Below are 20692 nucleotides of genomic sequence, written 5' to 3' on the forward strand. Positions count from 1 at the left end.
TTATTAAAGAATATTAAAGAATGTTCTCTTTATAGTTATTGGAAGTATTTGGGATTTTGGTCCCTTTAATGTGGATTTCAAGTTGAATATCAGTTGCCTGGGCATCCTAGGGCATATATTCTCAAAACAGCTGAGAAGGATGGCAACGTCCCAAATATTTCAGGGAAATGGAGAGAAATATTGTAGTATACATATACATCTATAGCTTTTTTCCTTTTTTTGCAGGGAAGTCCCTATTTCTAATGTACCTTCAAGGTACTTTATTAGTCTGCCTTCCAGAGGTTCCAAAGAAGTGATTAGTGAGAAAGTAAGGTATTCCTTATTCCCTGCCTTTAGGAGAATCACATTTTTGGAACTTAAAATGCTATAATAAGTTAAAGAGAGGAAGGAGGGACTAAAAGTCTGAATCATCACATGATTAACTTTGCAAACTATTTGTGGCTGCTCTCATGGCCTTGGAAGAACTCTACAGAACTTTCTCATTGCTCAAGGGTTCACTCCTCATGAAAAAAAGCACTATTAAAATGGGAATTATGTTGGATTGTGCTATTTTAGGGATCATAAATTTTTAAAGGGAAAAGACTCATTAGTTCTCCAACTCATTTTCTCCTGCCATTTATTTAGCAGACAATACTCTAATAGATGGCTTGGGTTTGTGCTAAGTCATTGGGAATTTGGATAAGGAGCTTCATGGTTCAGGGGATAAACTATTAGCAAAGAAATACAAAGGAGATAGTGAGTTTGAATTTATTGACCTAACCCTTCATTTTCTTAAGTCAGTCTTTAAAGCACCTGCCAAAGGCCCAAGGCAGGAGTCAAGGCACAATGGTACTTCAGACAAATAGACTGTAAGGTTGCAGAGGATGGAAGAATTTCTAAGGGGCTCAAGGAAGTTTTCTAGGAGGAGATCACATTTGGTCTAGATCCTGAAAAGCAGAGAGGACTTATACAGGGGGAGGAAGGCAGAAGTGTTATCACAGACTCAAAATAGTCATTTCAATTCAACTCAACAAACTTGTATTAAGCATCTCTCAAGAACAAGTCATTGTGTAAAATTCTGGAAATGTAAAAGGGAAAGTCATATGGTCCTAGGATCCATTTCCTGAAGAGGTCATTGAGATCAAGTGAGAGGAAGTGACTTGTTTAAGCACCGAAAAGATTTCAATCCACATCTTTGAATGTCCTTTCCACTTTGCTACTAACAAGGAATATCTATTCTCCCAATGGGATACAAAGAGTATGCAGATAAAGAAATAAAAGTAGGGTGACGGGGCATAGAAAGGACAGACAAAGTGCTCCAGGAAAAATTGAAGGAGAAAGGGCAGCTCCAATTCCATTTAATAACTATTTACTAGGCACAAGTTTAGAGGCTAAGATGTTTCTACTTTTTATTGAAGTTATAAGATGGCTGAAACCAACATCATTTGGTTCTGGTGATTAGACTGCATGGGAACAGGTTTTTTTTTTAGGATTTTTGCAAGGCAAATGGGGTTTAGTGGCTTGCCCAAGGCCCCACAGCCTTTGAAAGGCCCAAATGGGAGGGGTTGCCTGCAAAGGATGGGGGGAATAGTGCATGCAAATGTACAAAGGTGAAGAAGAATCATAGAAGACTTGATCCCTAGGCTAAGCCTTGAAGGAAGAAGAACATCAAAGGATATGACAGCAAAGACCCTTTGAACTCAGGTACTCCTGATTCCAGGGCCAGTGCTCCATCCACTGTGCTACCTAGCCACCCCATGAGAACATGTTTTGATCGAACTGAACAATTAGAAATGAACATGAACAGGAGAAGGGAATGGCAACTCACTCCAGTATCTTTGCCAAGAAAACCCCAAATGGGATCACAAAGAGCTGGAGGTGACTGAAACAACTGAACAACAAATGAACAAACACACAATCAAAGTCATTGTGGGAGACAATGATTCTCTTCTAACCAACTTGTATAATAAAGAACAGATAACTTGGAATCAGAGGGAAAAGATTTTAAGGTCTCCAGATTCAAGAAATTAGAGAAAGCACAGAAAAGAGGAAAGGCTGCACTGTGATAGATAAGCAACAAATTGAGGACATCATTGGCTCTTTGGCTTTTCCAGTGAAGAAACTTAGGATGAGAGAAATCACAAGAAAATGTCAACTCTTTCTCCAATTACACACACACACACACACACACATACACACAGTTCCTCCATGAACACCCACAATATTAGTTGCTACTTAATTATCCAAATAATTCCATTAAACTGAATTTTACCTTAATCATAGATACCAAAGGTTAACTAAAGATACAAATATAGAATTAAGCTGAGAACCCAAACTCTGCTTAGGTTGTAAATGTTCCTACCTAGGAGTCAGAGTAATTGGAATTGAACTCAGATCTCTTCCTCTGAAATGAATCCCCTAAATCCAAAGAAGAAGGAACCAAGTGAACTTTTAGGTCCATTAAATTGTCCCTTAGACTGAAAATTATCTAATTCTTATAACCAAGTGTTAGAAACACAAAATGGAAACAAGTCCTGTCCTTGAAAATTTTCCTTTTATGGGGTGAATACAACATGTACACAATCACATAAATGGAAGGTAATTTGAGGAGGGAGAAAGTAATAATGAATGGAATCAGGGAGGGCTTCCCAGGGACAATGACACTTGAATCTTCAAGGACAATAAATATTCTGAAAGGCCCAAATGGGAGGGGCTGCCTGCAAAGGATGGGGGGAATAGTGCATGCAAATGTACAAAGGTGAAGAAGAATCATAGAAGACTTGACCCCTAGGCTAAGCCTTGAAGGAAGAAGAACATCAAAGGATATGACAGCAAAGACCCTTTGAATTCATCTCTTCTAACCTCATCACTTTATATATCATGGAACTGAGTCCCAGAAGAATTCAATGACTTACTAAAGACAATTGTATACAAAGCAAAGTCTGGGTTGAATCCCAAGTACTCTGGCTACCAAGTCAATTCTCTTTCCCAAGTTTGGGAAATGGAATAGGTAGGAGTGAAAGATAAGAATGATCATAGAGAGCCTAGATTATATGAAGTGAAGCCCAGATGATTGAGAGCCTTGAATGCCAGGTTATATGAAAGTGAAGTCCATAAAAGTTATGTGAGTTGGAGAGTTTTGTGGTAAATAGAATTTAAGGAAAATTCGCCTGTATGTCTAATGACTGATAATGGAAGGAAAAGAAGAACCAGAAGCAGGAAAACCAACCAGGAAGTTATAATCACCCAGGTTTGATGTGATAAAAGCATGGCCTAGGATGGGGGGGGGGACAGTGGGAATGACGAGGAGGGAAGAATTGCAAGAGATAGAACTTTAAAAAAACCCAATATGATTGAAAGAATGTGGGACCAAAGGAGGAAGCCAAGAAGACTCTGAGGTTTTGAGTCTGGGAGTTGTCAATGCTCCTTTCAATATAGAATCCAAGAAAACACAACCAGACCATGTCCCAGAAGGACCGCCAAGTTATGAATTCATTTCTCAATCATTAGCAGAGGACTCTGGAAAGTTGGTGTTAAGATTCCCAGCACCAGGCTGGTTCATAAGAAGAGAATTGAACTCCTTCACTCCATCCCTCCCTCTCCTCTCCATCCCCACCTCATTAAAACACCAGAGAGATTAAGTAATGACTGAGTTTTTATGTACACTTCTCTGCATAAGAGTTACAAGGTCCAAGAAAAAGTACTAACACCTAACCTTCCTTCTGGACTCCAGGCCCACATCATCAAGTGATTCTTGGAGATCTCAAACTGGACATCTTGAACCCTATATACATCATCAACTCAGCAAGTTCCATAATAGAACTCTATTCTTCCCCCCTCAAAAAAAAAATTCTCCCTTCCTTTGAACTTCTTTGTTATGGTCCAGGGCACCATCATACTCCCAGCTCATCACAATTTAGGTACTGTTTTGTACTTCCTCACTCCTATAGATAATCCATTGTCAAATCTCACTCTTCCTCCATTCAGAACACCTTTCCTATTCATCTCCTCCTCTCCACTTACACATCCCACACCCTTGTTCAGTTCCTCATAACCTCTGAAATGAACTGGACAGAGCCTCCTAAATGGTTTCTCTAAATCTAGCCTCTCCAACTCTGCTCCATCCTCTAACTCAGATGCCAAAACAATTTTCCTAAAGTGCAGGTGTCACCATGTTACTATCTCCACCCCTCAATAGATCAGTAGATCCCTATTAGCCCCGAGTTCAAACACCTCCAACCTTAAGCACCCTCAATGAGTAAGACACTGTGCTAAGTACTTGAGCATACATAGACCATAAAACAGGATAATTCTTGCCCTCAGAAGGCTTCTATTACGGATGCAATGGTACACATATGTAAATGCAAAGGAACTTGACAGACCTGTGCCTTAGTGAAACAGCTGCATGGAAGATGAATTGAGGAGACAGCTAGGTGACACAATGGATAGAGCACCAGCCCTGGAGTCAGAAGGACCTGAGTTCAAATCTGATCTCAGACACTTATTACTTACTTAGCTGAGTGACCCTGTGCAAGTCACTTAAATCCCATTGCCTTATAAAAATTTAAAATAGAATAGAAGCAGGGAAATAAAAATGAAAGAAAAGAGACTAAGTAATATTAGGAGGTTAGGGTGTATCCATTTTTTTTAAAGTTGGATATAAGAAGAAAATTTCAGGCAGGATGGATTGTGGATATGCCAGTGATGAGGGGCTACCCTAAGGAACTGGGCCATGGAGCAACAGCAACTAACACTGAAAAACTGAAAATGAGGGCAGGTATGATGTGCTAGGTGAACCATAGTGTAATTGAGGCATCAAATAGACACCTATATACTCATACACCTATATGTAAGACCATAGAAACGCATTTCCACCTGCCATCTGTTTCTCTAAAGGTTGCTAGCATCTTCCTTCATAAATTACCATGTTTTTCTAAATCGACCAATTCATCATTTCCTGTACCACAACGCCATTCTGAACAATTCATGGTCAACCAGAGAGATTATCTATGAAAGGTTTTTTGTTTTTAGGGAGTTTTTGTTTTTATCAATTTTCTGCAGTCTTTCTATTCTTGGCAATAATGGATTTGCTTAAAAAAGAAAGTTTCCATTTAAAATAATTAAAATTATGCTTTTTACACTTCCACATCATTCTCCCTTATAGTTTTAAGATCTGATATTCCTGAATCTATTTCCTTTACATCTTTTTTCCTGATTTCTTTGAAGTTCCTGTCCTTTTGTTCTTGCAAATGAACTTGGTCATTATTGTTCTATCTCAGTAAAATAATGTTTTAAATAATTTCATCGAGATGGCATTGAATTAATAGACTGACTATGTGTATATGTAACAAGTTTTTTTTCTTTCTATCAAAATTTTCTATTCTATGGGGGCAGGGTAAGGCATTAGTGGGAGGAGGACTTTAGCAATATCTTTTTTTTAAAGTGGCCATGAAAATATTTCTTTAAATGCACAGGAAAAAAACAAAAGAGTTCATAAGGTAGCTCAGAAAAACAATGTCTTTTTGAAAATAGCAGCTAGAATTCATTACATATACATAATTTTTTAAAGCAAGAAGGATAAAATGAAGACTCGTTGTTTTTAATAGAATACATTTTTTGTATTCTGATGTGTGTTTATGCAAATGATTTTTTTGGCATTTTAAGTTAAAATTTTAAAAGGTTTTTTTAAGGGTAAAAAGGAATTATAATAAAAGATGTCATCAAGAAAATGTATTGAGTAGCTAGTGACAAGATCAGACCTGAACTTCAGAAAAAATCACTTTGGTAGCTCAGTGGAGACTGATTTGGAGAGAGGAGAGATTTGAGGCAAAGAGACCAATTTGGAGACTTTTGCAATAGTATAGTCAAGGATGGATAAGGATCTGGATGTCAGTGTTCTCCCAAATAGCATAGTCTCCCAAACAGTAGGCACCCAACATTCAATCCTAAAGCATTTATTAAATTAATCATTTTTTTTTTATTGATCGTTAGTTAATATGCAAGTCATTTAATGTCTCTGTGCTTCAGACCACTTCTTGGGACATAGCCTAATAAAAAGAATTAACATTTCTCTAGCACATTAAGTATGGGTTTTTGAGTCTTTTCACTGAGTCTCACAACAACCCTATTAAGTAGGTTCTATTATTATCTCCATTTTCCAAGAAAAGAAACTGAGGTTCAACTTGTCCAGGGTCTCATGGCTAGTGAGGATCCAGGGCAGCATTCAAAAGTGACACAAAATTTAGATTAAGTATGATTTCTGAAACTCTGTTTGGGAGTGGTGGGGCAGACAGGAGAGAGGGAAGTCATAGATCTCTTGGATGGAATGGTATTACATGATAAATTACATGATAAATAAATTACATGATAAATAAATAAATAAATGGCATTCAAGGAAAAAGATGGTAAATATGATGTGTGGAGAGAGTATGGCTTCTCAGGAGGACATGGACTGTAATGATGGGAAGTGTGTATTAAGCTGAAAACCACACAGACTCTTAGGACACCCTATATATTAGGACTTCCGGGGTGGAGCCAAGATGACTGCATGAAACTAAGATGCTCCTGGGACCTTTCCCTACCAAAGACACATGAAGCCTCTACTCTGATATTCACACTACAGATCCACCAAGAAAAAGAGAAGATTCAAAGGAATTTTCAACTGTAGACATCATGGAGGATCTTCTGTGAAGGTCTGTCTCTTTGGGGGAAAGGGGAAGTAAAGTCCAGGAGGCAGGAGAGCAGGGAAAGACAGCAGGAAGCCACAGTGCAATCCAGATCCCAACAGCTTAATAATAACAGAGGTCCCAGCAGCTAGATAGCAAGTCAGCAGGGCGGGTCCCAACCCTAAACAAAGCCTGAACCCTGAAAACACCAGGGAAAAAGACAGGCCTGGGTGGGGAACAATCCTCTGTTAAGTCAGAACCTGGACATAAAGGAGGGGGGAAACCTCCCCAAAGGAAAGGACTGTATTGCATAGGCAGCATCTTGGCCAACAATGAGCCAGGGATCAGACCCCAGCCCTAGCAAAATAAAAGCTTGGATCTATACTCCATATACCCCAGAAGCAGATCTAAAACAGCAAAGATGAACAAAAAAAGTTAAAAGAGCTCTCACTATAGAAAACTAGTTTACAGACAAAGATGACAGCAATGCCATGTCTGAAGAAAGCAGTGAAAAGAAGACACACACACACCCTATATAGATGGATAGAGAGAGAGTCTCATGTGTAGACAGTTAGATAGATAGCCAGCTACATTGATAGGCAAGACAGACAGATAGACAATGGATGGACAGATGGACAGATGGATTGATGGATGGATGAATGGATGAATGAATGGATGAGTGGATGGATGGATGGAGGGTTGACGAATAGGTAGATGGGTAGAAGGATGGATGAATTGGGCAAGAGAGAGATAGAGAATGATGTGTGTATATATGTATATATGTGTGTGTGTAAATATATGCACATGCAAAATATATACACATATCCATATGTGTAAGTATTATTTATATATTTATGTATACATAGTAACTATGTTTTATGTCTATAATTATCTTGATTTTAAGCCTAGCAGCAATATAATGACCCTCAGGGGTTTCCCCCTCTGTTTCTTTAGGGAGTTTCTAATTCAGTGGAAAGTTAGATCATCTAGTTCAAACTTCTCATTTTGTAGATGAGCAAAGGCAAGCCTGAAGAGGCTAAGGTTCTCATCCAAGATCCCCCCAGTTGTCATTGGCAGAACCAGAATCTGATATCTTCTGACTCCATAGCCAACTTTTTCTTTCTGAATCTTGAAATCTATGGTGATTTGTTTGGGAGTCAGAAAGAGTTGCCAGTGATACATTCTACATCTATGATCCTGAAAAGGCCCTTTCGCTCTCAGAGTCATGGGCAACTCTAAGATGACAAATTCCAGATGAGATGCTGCTATGGATCCTTGGATGGATTTTGACACCAAGAGCTCCTTACAGAATGAAATCACTTGGAGCCGATCCACACTCATAACTCAGATTTGCACAGCAGTTAAAAGTCTTCAAAACCCTTTATATTCCTTCTGAAAGCCTTTACTCTGCTTTTAATACACTGGTTAGTCCAGGAAGTCGGCCTAGTTTGTTCTCAAGGAAGATGCCATCTCTCATCTCTGTGCTTTGTCCTGGTTCTCTCCCATCTTTCACCTTCTTCATTGTTCCTAAGCATTGTTGGGTTCAGAGTCAAGAAAATCTGAGTCTGAATCTCACATCAGACACTTAATAATTATGTGACCCTGAGAAAGTCCCCAAATCTCTCTGAGTCTCAGTTTCCTACTCTGTAAAATGGATTTGAGGACTTCTGAGGTCTCTAGATCTGAAATCCTAATATGCATGTCTGGAATACTCTTCCTCTTCCTCTTTGACTTTGACTTATCCAGTCCCCAACACCCTTCAAGACTCAGCACAGGAGGAGCTAGGTGGCACAGTGAATAGAGCACTGGCTCTAGAGTCAGGAGGACCTGAGTTCAAATCCAGCCTCAGACACTTACTAACTACCTAGCTGTGTGACCTTGGGCAAGTCACTTAACCCCATTGCCTTGCAAAAAAAGAAGATTCAGCACACAAGTGACCTGCTTGGAAGTTATCCTGACACTGCCCGTGTGCACATCTCAAATTCCTATGCCTGTCAAGTCTTCCTTTTAGTCTTCCAGGTTCCCAGATTTGGAATCATCTCTCCCCTCTCTTGAGCCATATGTTCAAGGAGTTGCTAAGACCTTTTAGGCAAGTCTTCCTGACTCCCAAGTGAAGCTCTCTAACTTCAACATTCAGTCATTCTGTCAGTATCTGAATTATCCTGAGGATACCAAAAAAAGAAGGGAAAAAATATCGTCCCTCCCTCACTTCAAGGAAATCACATTCTATTGGGGTTAGCAACATGAAAATGTTGTTGTTCAGTTGCGGCAGTCATAACTGACTCTCCGTGACCCCATTTGGTGTTTTCTTGGCAGGGATACTAGAGTAGTTTGCCGTTTCCTTCTTTGATTCATTTTACTGAGGCAAACAAGGTGAAATGGCTCACCTAAAATCATGCAGTTAGTAAGCCTGAATCTGAGCTCTGGAAGATGAGTCTTCCTGTCTCAGAACCTAGCACTCTGTATTCACTGTTCCATCTGCCCAACACGAAAATAACCAAAACAACCAAGAATGTGATGGAAGGTAAAGTTAGAGAGGAACAAGCCCTTGCAGTGGGGGAGGATGAGCCTGCCGAAGAGGGCGGGATTTTGGCTGAGACTTGAAGGAAGCCAGGGGATGAAGAGGAAGAGGAAAAGCACTCCAAACTTGAAGAAAAGATGAGACAGTTATAGATGGGTGGCAATCTGTAACCTACTTCAAAAAAGGAGACTGTTCATCCACCAAGAGTGCTCCATAGTGCCAAAATTCCATTTCCTTTATATAACTCATATTTTAATTTTCAAATAAAGATCTAGTAGCAGGTTAGGGCTTCCTCAGTGGCTCCTGTGAAAAGTTTGTGGTTTTCTTTCTTCTTTTTTAATTTTATTTTTATTTAAGGCAATGGAGTTAAGAGTGACTTACCCAAGGTCACACAGCTAGGCACTTATTAAGTGTCTGAGGTCGGATTTGAACTCAGGTCCTCTTAACTCCAGGACTGGTGCTGTACACCTAGCTGCCTCGGTTTTCTTTATCTCTACTACACTAGACACTGCTGACCACCTCTCCTCATGGGATAGCTTCTCTTCTCTGGGATACTGATTACTGACTCTTAGTTCTGTATCAGCATCCCAGCATGCCTTCTGACTCTAAGGATTCCCTAAAGCTCTGTTCTAGATGATTCTTCTCTCTCTACATTCTCTCTGTGACCTCATCAACTCCCAAGAGTTCATTTACCATTTCTACATACATCCATACCACGTTACCATTCCTAGGGGTCTAGGGTGTGTTCAAGGAAGACTAGTGCCTCTGGTGTGAGGGCTGCCAAGTCCTTCTCAGGGCTGCTTTCCACCTTTAACATCACCTGAACCAGCATATTCTTACCTGTAGCTCCAAGAAGCTGTAGCATGCACAGAGGCCACACCCTGGTAAACCATTTCGGCAGATGGGCTAAACTAGGTTGCAGGTAACTGAGAGATCTTAAGCCCATCAATGAGTTGGGTGGGGGATGCCTACTCCAAGCTTGTAAAGCCTTCCCCTGGTAGAATAGAAAGATGAAAAAATGTGCTCCACCCATCATGAAGGCAGTTGAAGCAGGCACTGTGGAGTGCCTAGAGCTCAGTTACACATCAAAGAGGCCAAGGTCATCCACTGCATCCAGAACCATCACCAATTGTATTGCTCTGTTTTGCCACTGAACAATAATGACTTCATGCAACTCTACCTCATTTAAATCCAATTTACACATGGATCCAAAAAGATACCCATAGCACTTTACAAACCAACCATCAATATATCCAGTTTCAGTTTCCTTCCTGAGCATTAGCCCCATAGCAGAACTAGGTGGTACTACAATTGGCTGGCCAAGGACGCTAACCTCACTCCTGGAGATTTTAAATGGAGGAATTTTGTGAGGTGATTGATCTAACAGCAGTCCAATCAATCAGTGGAGGATGCTAGGCTTAGGAGAACTTTGATCAGAAAAAAAGACTTGTACTGATTCCAGAAGGCAATAAAAGGATGAAGGAAGGGAGTCTGAAGGAGCTATTAGACTTTGCTTTCTTTGGCCTTGCTATCAGAGACGGGACCAGTAGGAAACATCTTCCTTCTTCCTTCCTTCCTTCATTCTTTCAATACTTCCTTCCTTCTTTCAATATTTCCTTCTTTCCTTCCTTTTTTCCTTTTCTTCCTTCTTTTCTCCTTTCCTTCCTTCCTTCCTCCATCACTCAGCAACTATCTAGTTTAACTCATACCATTAAACAATATCCTTTTATGAAATAATTAGCAAATGGTCATCCAAGTCTCTGTCTGATGAGCTCCAAGAAAAGGAAACCCACTTGGACCAAAGGACTAAGAACCAAAAAAGGGAGTTGGACATTTTCAGCTAGATTAGGGGAAAGAGGGAGTTCAAGGGAGACCTAAGACCTTGACCTGGGATAGATGGGATGATGACAACGATAGCAGAGAGAAGATAGTTTGCTTCTTCTCTAATAAAGAGAAAGGCAGGACAAAAAAGTGACTAACTGGGAATTGGTACCCAAGATAAATAAGGAGTCAGGAAGGAGGCTCAGCTTCCCTGGATGAAGTCAGATCAACTGACCTAGATCATGACATCCTCAGGCCTGAAAGACCTGGTCTAATAGAACTTTAGCTGCTGTTAACGATCTTTGAAAGGGAATGTGTAGGAGTGCCACTGGACTGGAGAGTTCCAACTTCCAGAAAATGAAGGGAGCAGAGTCTCCAGACTCCAGATTACTGAGCTTGGCTTCAGTTAGAATTCTCAAAAGGATCATGCAAGAATTAGTTGGTGAACATTTAGATAAGAAAGCAATAATTACCAAGTGCCTGCCTGGCTCCACCAAGGACAGGTCATACCACAGTCTTTCCTTTGGGGACAGGATTGTTAAATGAGGAACTCAAAGGAATGTGGCTGTGGCATGCCTAAATTTCAACAAAGAATTAAAGTCTCACATTATTCTTGTGGAAAAGATGGAGCAAGGAAGTCTAGATGAGAATATAATTAGAGGGATTTGTCTTTGGTTGGATAGTCAAAGCCAAAGAATTGGTGTCAATAGTCTAATGTCAACATGGCACAAGGTGTCCAGTAGAAGGTCCCAGGGGTCTTGTTTGGCTCTCTGCTGGTTAACATTTTTCTTAGTGACTTGGATAAAGACAAAGATGGCAGGCTTGCCAAATTTGCAGATGACAAGCACAAAGCACTATCCAACAACATTCTGAATGAAATTTAAGATAAACAAAAAGTCTTATATTTGGGCTCAAAAAATCAATGTCACACACACACACACACACACACACACACACACAGCAATGGCACAAGTGCAGGATTGGGGGAGGCATGGTTTGATGACACCTTGTCTGAGAATGTCCAAGAAAGTAGGCAATGGGGCAGCAAATGGAATCTTTGACATCATTAAAGGAGGTTTAGTTTCTAGGAATAAGCAATCCAGAGACAGTTAGGTGATACAATGGCTAGAACACTAGCCCTGGAGTCAGGAGGACCTGAGCTCAAATCCAGCTTCAGACACTTAACACTTACTTAGCTGTGTGACCTTGAACAAATCACTTAACCCCATTACCTTGCAAAAACAAAACAAAACAAAAAAGGAATAAGCAATCTGTCAGCAAACCTGCCACCTTTGTCTTTATCCATAATGTTCAGTTCTTAGGTACTACATTTTATCAATAATATTGATAAATTGGAGACCATGCCAAGGAAGCCAACCAGGATAGTGGCACATAAGGATCAGTTGTAAGAACACGGGATGTTTAGCGTGTAGTAGGGAAGGCTGGAGGTATAATATTCATCTCTAAACATCTGCATCTTGATGGAAGGATTTGTTTTCCTTGAATGGGGGGGGACAGATCTAAGACCTAGGGATGAGGGGAGATATGCAGAGAAGGAGGTTTGTTTTGATGTAGTTTTTTTGTTCTCTGGAAACAAAATGGGTTTTTCCTGGAAGTAGTGAATTTACTACCTCATCAAGAAGAGGCTGAGTAGTCATTCACCAGGGACATGGAAGAGGGCATTCTTGTTCAGGTTTGCCGGTTGAGGCCCCTTGAAAGTCTGAGATTCCAGAATTCTGTGAAATTTAGGCAGTTCCCAAGCTAGGACAGACTCCTTCAGTCACTGTTTCCATGGCCTGATCTCCATTCTCCCCCTCTGTCCTGGCCACCATCTTTGGGATACTTTCCAGAGGGTCATTGACCTCTCTAAAATGTGACATCCAGAACAGAACACAATACTCCAGATTTCTAAGTAGGGCAAAAGACAGGGAGTCTAGCATGTTCTTCACTGGGAATACTTAGCTTTGTGGCTGGGTGGTCTATGGGATTTGGTGGTAAGGACACCTCCCTACCTCCATGAGCAATTTCTTTGTACAAAGGGCATCCGGGCATGTCAAGAGAGAGGCCTAGAAATTGGCACCAGGAGCAGAGACCATTCCTGAGAGCTGTCTGGGAACATCTTGCACATGACTCACCTTTGGAAACCTGCACGTAATGAGCACAAGAAGCATATCTCTCCAGAGGCAAGGTGGGAGTCCTGTCCCGGCTGCCAGCGATGTTTCCGTGGGGACTGTCCCTCCCCTTCCAGTTCTGTGAGCCAGACAAGACTGTCTTTGTTCAGGAAGCCCTGGTTTGTGAGAGGGAGATGCCTGAACATCCTCCCTCCCCCAGACCTGGGCCCTGACTGATCTGGGAGGTCAGGATTCCAAGTGCCTGGGATGGGTTTGGCCATTCTCAGCCATTCCCACTCTGGAACAAGCTGGCAGGAGCTGGCACAGTGACTTTGGGTGCCTGAGTAGTTCCAGGCAAGAATTGGTGTCTTGGAATAAGCTCAAGATTTGGAATCAGAAGATCTGGGTTCTAGGCCTCCAGGTGTGAGGCTGGAGATTAGGCCCTGTACTACTATGAATCATATCTAATGGACTGGATCCTTTCTGAGACCATCTGGGTAACAATGTAGAATTGTGGAAAGCGTGCTGGACTCAGAGTCAGAAAGATTAAGTTCAAATCCTGCCTGAGTCACTAATTAGTTTAGCCCAGCTTAGATGTTAAATAAATATTGATTGCTTTGTGACCCTTGCACAAATCATTTTATCTCTCTGATCCTCAATTTTCTCAGCTGAAAACATGGGTGAGAGTAAACTTGGTGACTTCATGGTCTTTTTCAGTCTAAATCTCCATAGGATATTCTGAACAGGTCAGATGGAAGTCACTCTCCTTCCTAAAAGCCCACTCCATATGGTCTCCTTGGCTCATTCTCCATTCTCAGTCTCCATTCTTCCCTTGAAAAGATTGGACAGTTTGATATTAATATGAATCACACCACTGGGGAAACAAAAACTTTCCTTAAAATAGTAAACTTATGATATGAAAAAGAAATCCTAATACATCCTGGGGAAACCCAGCCAAGTCAACCCCCTGTGGCCCCAGGCTCATCACTTTACCTCCCTCCCCCAACCCCCAGGGAAGATAAGATCAGGTCCTGAGTCCAGCCCCATGGCCCAACTCCAGCCCAGAGGTCAAGCTAGGGAAGAGAAGCTGGAAACGTTGGGATAACAACTTCTCGTCACCATAGCGATGGAGCATGTTCAGGATCTGGAAATCCCTGCTGTTGGAAGGAGGCTGGACCCTGCTCCCTCCAGCATGGGAGATGAGGTCTGCTGGGGTCTGGAAGAACCTAGTCTTCAGTGATCCCATGAGCCAAGTCTGAGCCAGAGCCAGGAAACATCCCAACATGACATCAGCAGCCAAAAGGTGGCCTCAGCAGGAGAATGGATATTCCAAGTCCCCCAAACCTAGCAAGATGTGACCCAAAGGACTTTCACTTCCCTTACTTCCTCCCCTTCTCTTCTTCTTCCTCCTCCTCCTCCTCCTTCTTCTACTCATCTTCTTTTTCTCCTCCTCCCTCTTCTTCACCTTCCTCTTCTTCTTCTCCTCCAACTTCCTCTTCTCCTTCTCCCCTCTACTTCCTCCCCTTCCTTCTCCTCCCCCTCTTCCACCTCTTCCCTCTCCTCTCCCCTCCCCCTCCTCCTCTTCCTCCTCCCCTCCTCCCCTCCTCCTCCCTCCCTCCTCCTCCTCTCTGTGCCTGTCTCCCTCTCCTCCCTTCCTTACTACTTCTCTTTCTCTCTCTCCTTCCACTCTCCTCCCACTCCCCTTCACTGTACTTTTCCACGGCTCTCCTGGGACCAACATTTATTCCATTGGAATTCATACTGGTATCACATGTCATTTGGGTCTTTTATTAGGGCAAACAGCACTGTTCTAACTCCCAGCAAAACCAATAAGATGTTCATATCAAAGAAAGTTGCATTAATAATGATGATGATATAGCCACTGTTTATATAAAACTTAAGCTTGCAAAGCATTTTTACATGTTATTTCATTATAGTCTTACAAAATAACACAAGAAGTGGGTACTATCATTATCTGCGTTTTATAGATAAGGAAACTGAGGCAGACAATGGTTAAATGACATGTTTAGCATCTGAACTCAAATCTTCCTGACTCCATTTACATGGATATAACCTTACCATTCAACTTATTTCAGTTCAATAAGCCTACACAAAGACCTTACTAATCCCTGACCTTAAGGAGTTTATAATGTGTTGAGATAATGGAAATCTGACCTGGACACTCTTAAGTCTAATATAAGTTTGGGAAGAGACATGGGGACAAAAGAGAGACCTTATCAGAATGATCTGGAGAGTATTGAACAATGGAGAGTTGGAGACATCAGGGAAACCTTTCTAAGGAAGAGAAAGAAAGGAATATTGCCAAAAAAAACCTGTTACCCAAGTTGGGTCACACTGGTTCTTGGGTCTAAAATAAGAGTTAGGAGTGGCCTCTTGAGTCCTTTCTAGTACTAAACCTGTGATTCTAAGACCCTGAGATTGGAGATAGGTTCCTATACTCAAGTCACTTACAGACCATTGGGGACCTTGATCCTTCAGAGGTTTTCAGTGCCAGGAAGGAGATGTGGTTCTGGCTCCAAGATCTGAGCAGAACATCTTCGATAGCTTACCTCCTTTCCTTTCTTTCTCTTTCCAGAAATATGTTTCCAGCAAACCTAGTTGAAGCCACCTTCAAACAGGTGAGTGGATTAGTGTTGGGCTGTGATGAGAGGGAGGCAACCCAGGAAGATTAGCCTACAAGGCCATACTTGGCCAAACAGGGAAGGTGGCAACATTTGAATGTAATGCCCTTACCCCTCTAATAATTTGTACATATTGTGGATAATAATTATCATATTCCTTTTTTAACCCATGATTTTATAGGTGTAGATAACTCTTACTGAGGAAACTCCCCTTTACCAATTCAAATCCTCATGCACTTTGCCACTCTCAGTCTGGGGCATTGAGAAGTCAAGTGATTTCCCTGGGGTTGCACAGCCAGGTGTCAGATGCAAGACTTGAAACTAGGTCTAATTTCAAGTCCTGGTTTTCTATTCATAATTCCATGCTATATTATTATTATTAAACAATAATTTTTATCATTATTATAATAACTACATGGAGTAATCATCATTCAGTGCCACATATATTTGTTAAACGCCTACTGAATGCAAAGCCTATAAGTCTGACCTTCCTCTTGCTTCCATCCTGATTGCTCTCCTGGGACATGTGGGGATGGGGATGTCATCTAACAGTACCGAACCAAGACCACTCCAATAGTCAAGTCCAACAAGGCAGTGGCATCAGAGGCTACCCCTCAGCGGATTCTCATCTATGGGGTCCAGGAGGAGAATGGTTCCCAGGTGCAGAACTTCCCCCTGGATCTCACACCTCCCCCTGAGGTGGTGTACAAGTCTGAGCCAGACACCAGCGATGGCATGAATGTGCTGGGGATCGTCATCTTCTCAGCCACCATGGGTAGGTGTTCACCACTTGACCTCAGGGTCACCTCCCTGAGGTCTTTATCTCTTGAAGGTCCTCTCTCCCTCCTAGGGAAGGGAGAACTCAAACTCAGGTACAGTGGATCTGCCATAGTATATCTGGCTAGGAGAAAGGAGATCTACACTGTATCTAATTGGTGGTATGATCTTGAGAGAATCACTTCTCCTAGGCCTCAGTTTTCTTATTCCTCAGTAGAATGAAGTAGTAGGCCTTGATGATGGCCTTCCCAGTTCTCTTCTGACATTCTCTGCTCTGACATTCCATATTCTGAGGTCCCCCCTAACCACTAACTATAAACATCCATATGAAAGATCTCTCCATATTATTACTAAGAGAAATGTAAATCAAAACAACCCTGATCACTGACAAAGAGAACAAAAATGAGGAGTAATCAATAAAGGAGGGATTTGAGAAAGACAAGCACATTAATGTACTATTAGAAGGGGGCCGGCTAGGTGGCGCAGTGGATAGAGCACCAGTCCTGGAGTCAGGAGGACCTGGGTTCAAATCCGATCTCGGACACTTGATAATTACCTAGCTGTGTGGCCTTGAGCAAGCCACTTAACCCCATTTGCCTTGCAAAAAGAAACCCTAAATAAATATATACTATTGGAGGACCTATGAATTGGTTTAATTGTGGAAAGCAACTTGGAAAAGGGGCTGTTAAGACTAAAATACCCACAACCTTTGAGCCAGAGATGCCACTGCATAGCATAGATCCCAAAGAGGTCAATAACAAAAAAGAAAAGTCCCACATGTGCCAAAATTTTTATAACACTTTTTATAATAGCAAAAAGTGGGAAAGAGATGGATATCAATTGGGAAATGTCTAATCAAATTGTGGAACATGAATGTGATGGAAAAGGAGTATACTATAAGAAATGGTGACTATGAAAAGAAACATGGGAAGATTTTTGAACTGATGAAAAATGTAATAGGCAAAACCAGGAGCACAATATATCCAATGATTTAAATTGTATAAATGGAAAGAACCACGAAGCCCAAGCTGAACACTAGATATTTTATGCATCTTATGGTAATTTTCACTGGGACCTTCTATTATTTTTCCCTAGATTTTCTGATTTATATGTAGAAATTTCTTTGGTTACATGTGTTTATTTTGTATCTGGACAATTTCCTGAAGCAATTACTCATTCCAATTAATCTTTCTTTTTTGTTGATTTTTCTGGGGTTTTGTTAATACACTATCATGTTGACAACCAATAACAATTGGGTTTTTTTTTTTCCGTTTGCCTGTGTTTATATTCATCCGGGGCATCCCTCAAATACTTTATCTCCAAATTAGAAGATTATGTATATGGATCCATTTATACATAGTGAGACTCAGCTGAATAGTTGGTTCATTTTGCTGAATTGCTTCATCCCTTCTTCCCTTTTTTATTCTTTATTACAAAGCATGGTTCTCTGAATGGAAGAGGAGGTCATGATGTAAAAAACAAAAAAAAAAAATTTGTTGAGATTTTACATTTAAATATCCTTCCTCCCAAAAGAAGATGGTTCTCAGGTATTCAAGGTTGTCCTTTAAAAGAAGATGACAATAGCCACTTTATTGTAAACACATGCTAAATGTTTGTTGTCTGTTGGCCTAGGGATTGGCCTTCATAATTAGAAAATTGCCCTATGTGAAGCATGATCTGTGAACAGAGAGGTAACACTGTAATTTCAGTCAGTGAAATGGCACAGGTAATAGAGATGTGAGTGAGGGAACCTTCAGGTGTGGGCTCCTGGAGAGACTAAGTCAAAGTGTGCAGCCAGAACAGGAGCCAGAGTGTCTAAAACAAGGAAGATGATGATCTCAGTGACCTCAAAGCTGAACAGAGCCCTTGTGGAATATTAAGTTCAGTTCTGAGGATCTCGGTTAAGAAGGGACTTTTAAATTAGAGAAAATGCAGGTAGTGTGGCGACCAGAGGTCATGCTCATGGTGCTGTCGAGTTTTTCATTCTGAAAAAGAAGTCCCTGGCAGAAGGAAGAGTGAATAAGCTAACAGTCTTCAAAACAGTGAGGGGCGTCACATAGAAAAGAGGTTAGCCTCATTCTGCTTGCTTGCAGAGGATAGGACAAGGAGTTTTTTGGTTTTGGGAGGGGCAGATTATGGCGGGGGCCATTTAGACTTTATATCAAAGAAAACATCCTATTATGGGTGAGTGAGATGGGCCTCAAGTAGGTGACTTGAAACTCATCGATCCCATGATCCCAACTAAAATGGTTGTTATTAGTATTTGTGAGTGAGTGATGGATGCCTGTGTCCACTTTAGGGATCATGCTGGGCCGCATGGGAGACAGCGGAGCTCCCCTGGTCAGCTTCTGCCAGTGCCTGAATGAGTCTGTTATGAAGATTGTGGCTGTGGCGGTGTGGTAAGTGTGCAGGGATTGGAGTCACACATGCTCAGAAGAGTTCGTCTCCCTAGGTCACTTTCCAATCTGAAATATGGTTTGCTTATAATAATCCCCTGATGGCAGGAGTACAGGGATTCACCCCACTTACAGAGGTTCAGAGAGAGGAGGAGAATGGAAATATGGTGAAGTGGAGCACAGGTCAGGGAGTCAAGAGAGATAGCACCACACCATCAGCTTCATCACCATTATCACCACCATCATCATCATTATCATCACAATAACCATCAAGATTTCTATAGATGTTGAGGTTTTCAAAGTATTTTACAAATATCATATCACTTGATTCACATAACAATCCTGGGAGGTAGGTACTATTGTCATAGACATTTTGAAAATGAGGAAACTGAGGTTAGGAGGGGGTTAAATGACTTGCCAGTCAGGATTTGAACTCAATTCTTCTTGACTCTAGGTCCAGGGTTCTATCCATTTTGTCACTTGACTGCCAAAATTCAAATACTGCTTCTAATCCTTGATGAATGGGACCATGGATTTTGTGCCTCAGTTTCCTTTTCAGAAAATGGGGATTAATAATACTTGTAATGCCTGTCTCCCTGGTTCTATATTACACTTTGTTCTAATTTCCCTCTTAGTTCTGACACTCTCCACTCTAAGGCTCCTCCAGGCTCTGACATTCTACAATCTAAGGTTCCCTCCCAACTTTATAAATCTATGTCTCCTGTTCAGTAAAAAAAAAAAATCAATAACTTTTCTGATCAGGGCTCACTGGAGAGATGCCCCAAAAGTCAGGGCTGTTCAAATTCTCTTAGAGACTCAGAGAGAGAGCACAATGAGGTAGGGGTGGTCAAGGAAGGCTGCCCTGGGAGGTGGTGCCTGGGCACAACTTTCAAGGCCATTTTGTGAGAAGTGCCTGCATGTTCTCATAGGTACTTCCCCTTTGGCATTGTGTTCCTCATCGCGGGGAAGATCTTGGAGATGGATGACCCCACAGCCATTGGGAAGAAGCTCGGCTTTTATGCTGTCACTGTGGTCTGTGGCCTGGTGGTCCATGGACTCCTCATCCTCCCCATGCTGTATTTTGTCATCACTAAGAAGAACCCCATTGTCTTCATCCGGGGCATCCTTCAAGCCTTGCTCATTGCCTTGGCCACATCTTCCAGGTAGAGCCACAGGCCTAAAGTGGTCCCATGTTTTAGGGTTCCAAATATCTGAGGTTCTTAGAATCCCAGACTCACTGTATTTTATTTAGAATCATAGTCTCCTCATGTCCTAGAATCACAGAATGACAGAATAGAGTCTTGGCTTCACAAAATCATAGTCTTAAAGCTGAACCTCATCTTGCCCGACTCTATTAGGAGGCTCATTTGCTGAGGACACACAGCTAGTGTGCAGGAAGATAAAGATCAAAACAAAATCTTCTGGTTCCAAGTCATAAGATAGGACTGGAATGGAATAAGAATGGGGGGGGGGGGTGGAGAACAGGAGGAGTTTCTCCTGATTGGAGTGCTGTGAAGAGGTTGGGGCTGGTCTGTGCACAGAAGGCATCTCCAAGCGCATTTGATTCTTGGCTAATGTCCTGGTCTCATCAGACCCAGGCATCTGGGGTTGGTTAAAGGCAGGCCTTGCTGCCATATAACCACCACCCTTGGCCTGTGGCTCCAAATCTGGGCTCCTGACTCAGAGAATATCAAAACTGGGAGGATGGGAGCAGAATGGATCCTTGAACAGAAAATGTTCGTGCTAAAAGGGGTTTAAGAACTGAGATGTTAATGCTGGG

The 20692-nt window shown here is 41.6% G+C and overlaps 1 protein-coding gene across 1 annotated transcript in view; it reads left to right on the forward strand.

Annotated features, from left to right (window-relative positions):
* Window positions 1-20692, forward strand: part of SLC1A7 (solute carrier family 1 member 7) — a 71834-nt gene that overhangs the window by 43791 nt on the left and 7351 nt on the right. The window contains exons 4-7 of the mRNA XM_074221407.1: window positions 15694-15736; window positions 16292-16514; window positions 18816-18915; window positions 19842-20075. Of these exons, the coding sequence (XP_074077508.1) occupies window positions 15694-15736; window positions 16292-16514; window positions 18816-18915; window positions 19842-20075 (600 nt within the window). The remainder of the gene's footprint in view (window positions 1-15693; window positions 15737-16291; window positions 16515-18815; window positions 18916-19841; window positions 20076-20692) is intronic.

The sequence above is a fragment of the Macrotis lagotis genome, chromosome 2 (assembly GCF_037893015.1).
Source record: "Macrotis lagotis isolate mMagLag1 chromosome 2, bilby.v1.9.chrom.fasta, whole genome shotgun sequence".
NCBI lineage: Eukaryota > Metazoa > Chordata > Mammalia > Peramelemorphia > Peramelidae > Macrotis > Macrotis lagotis.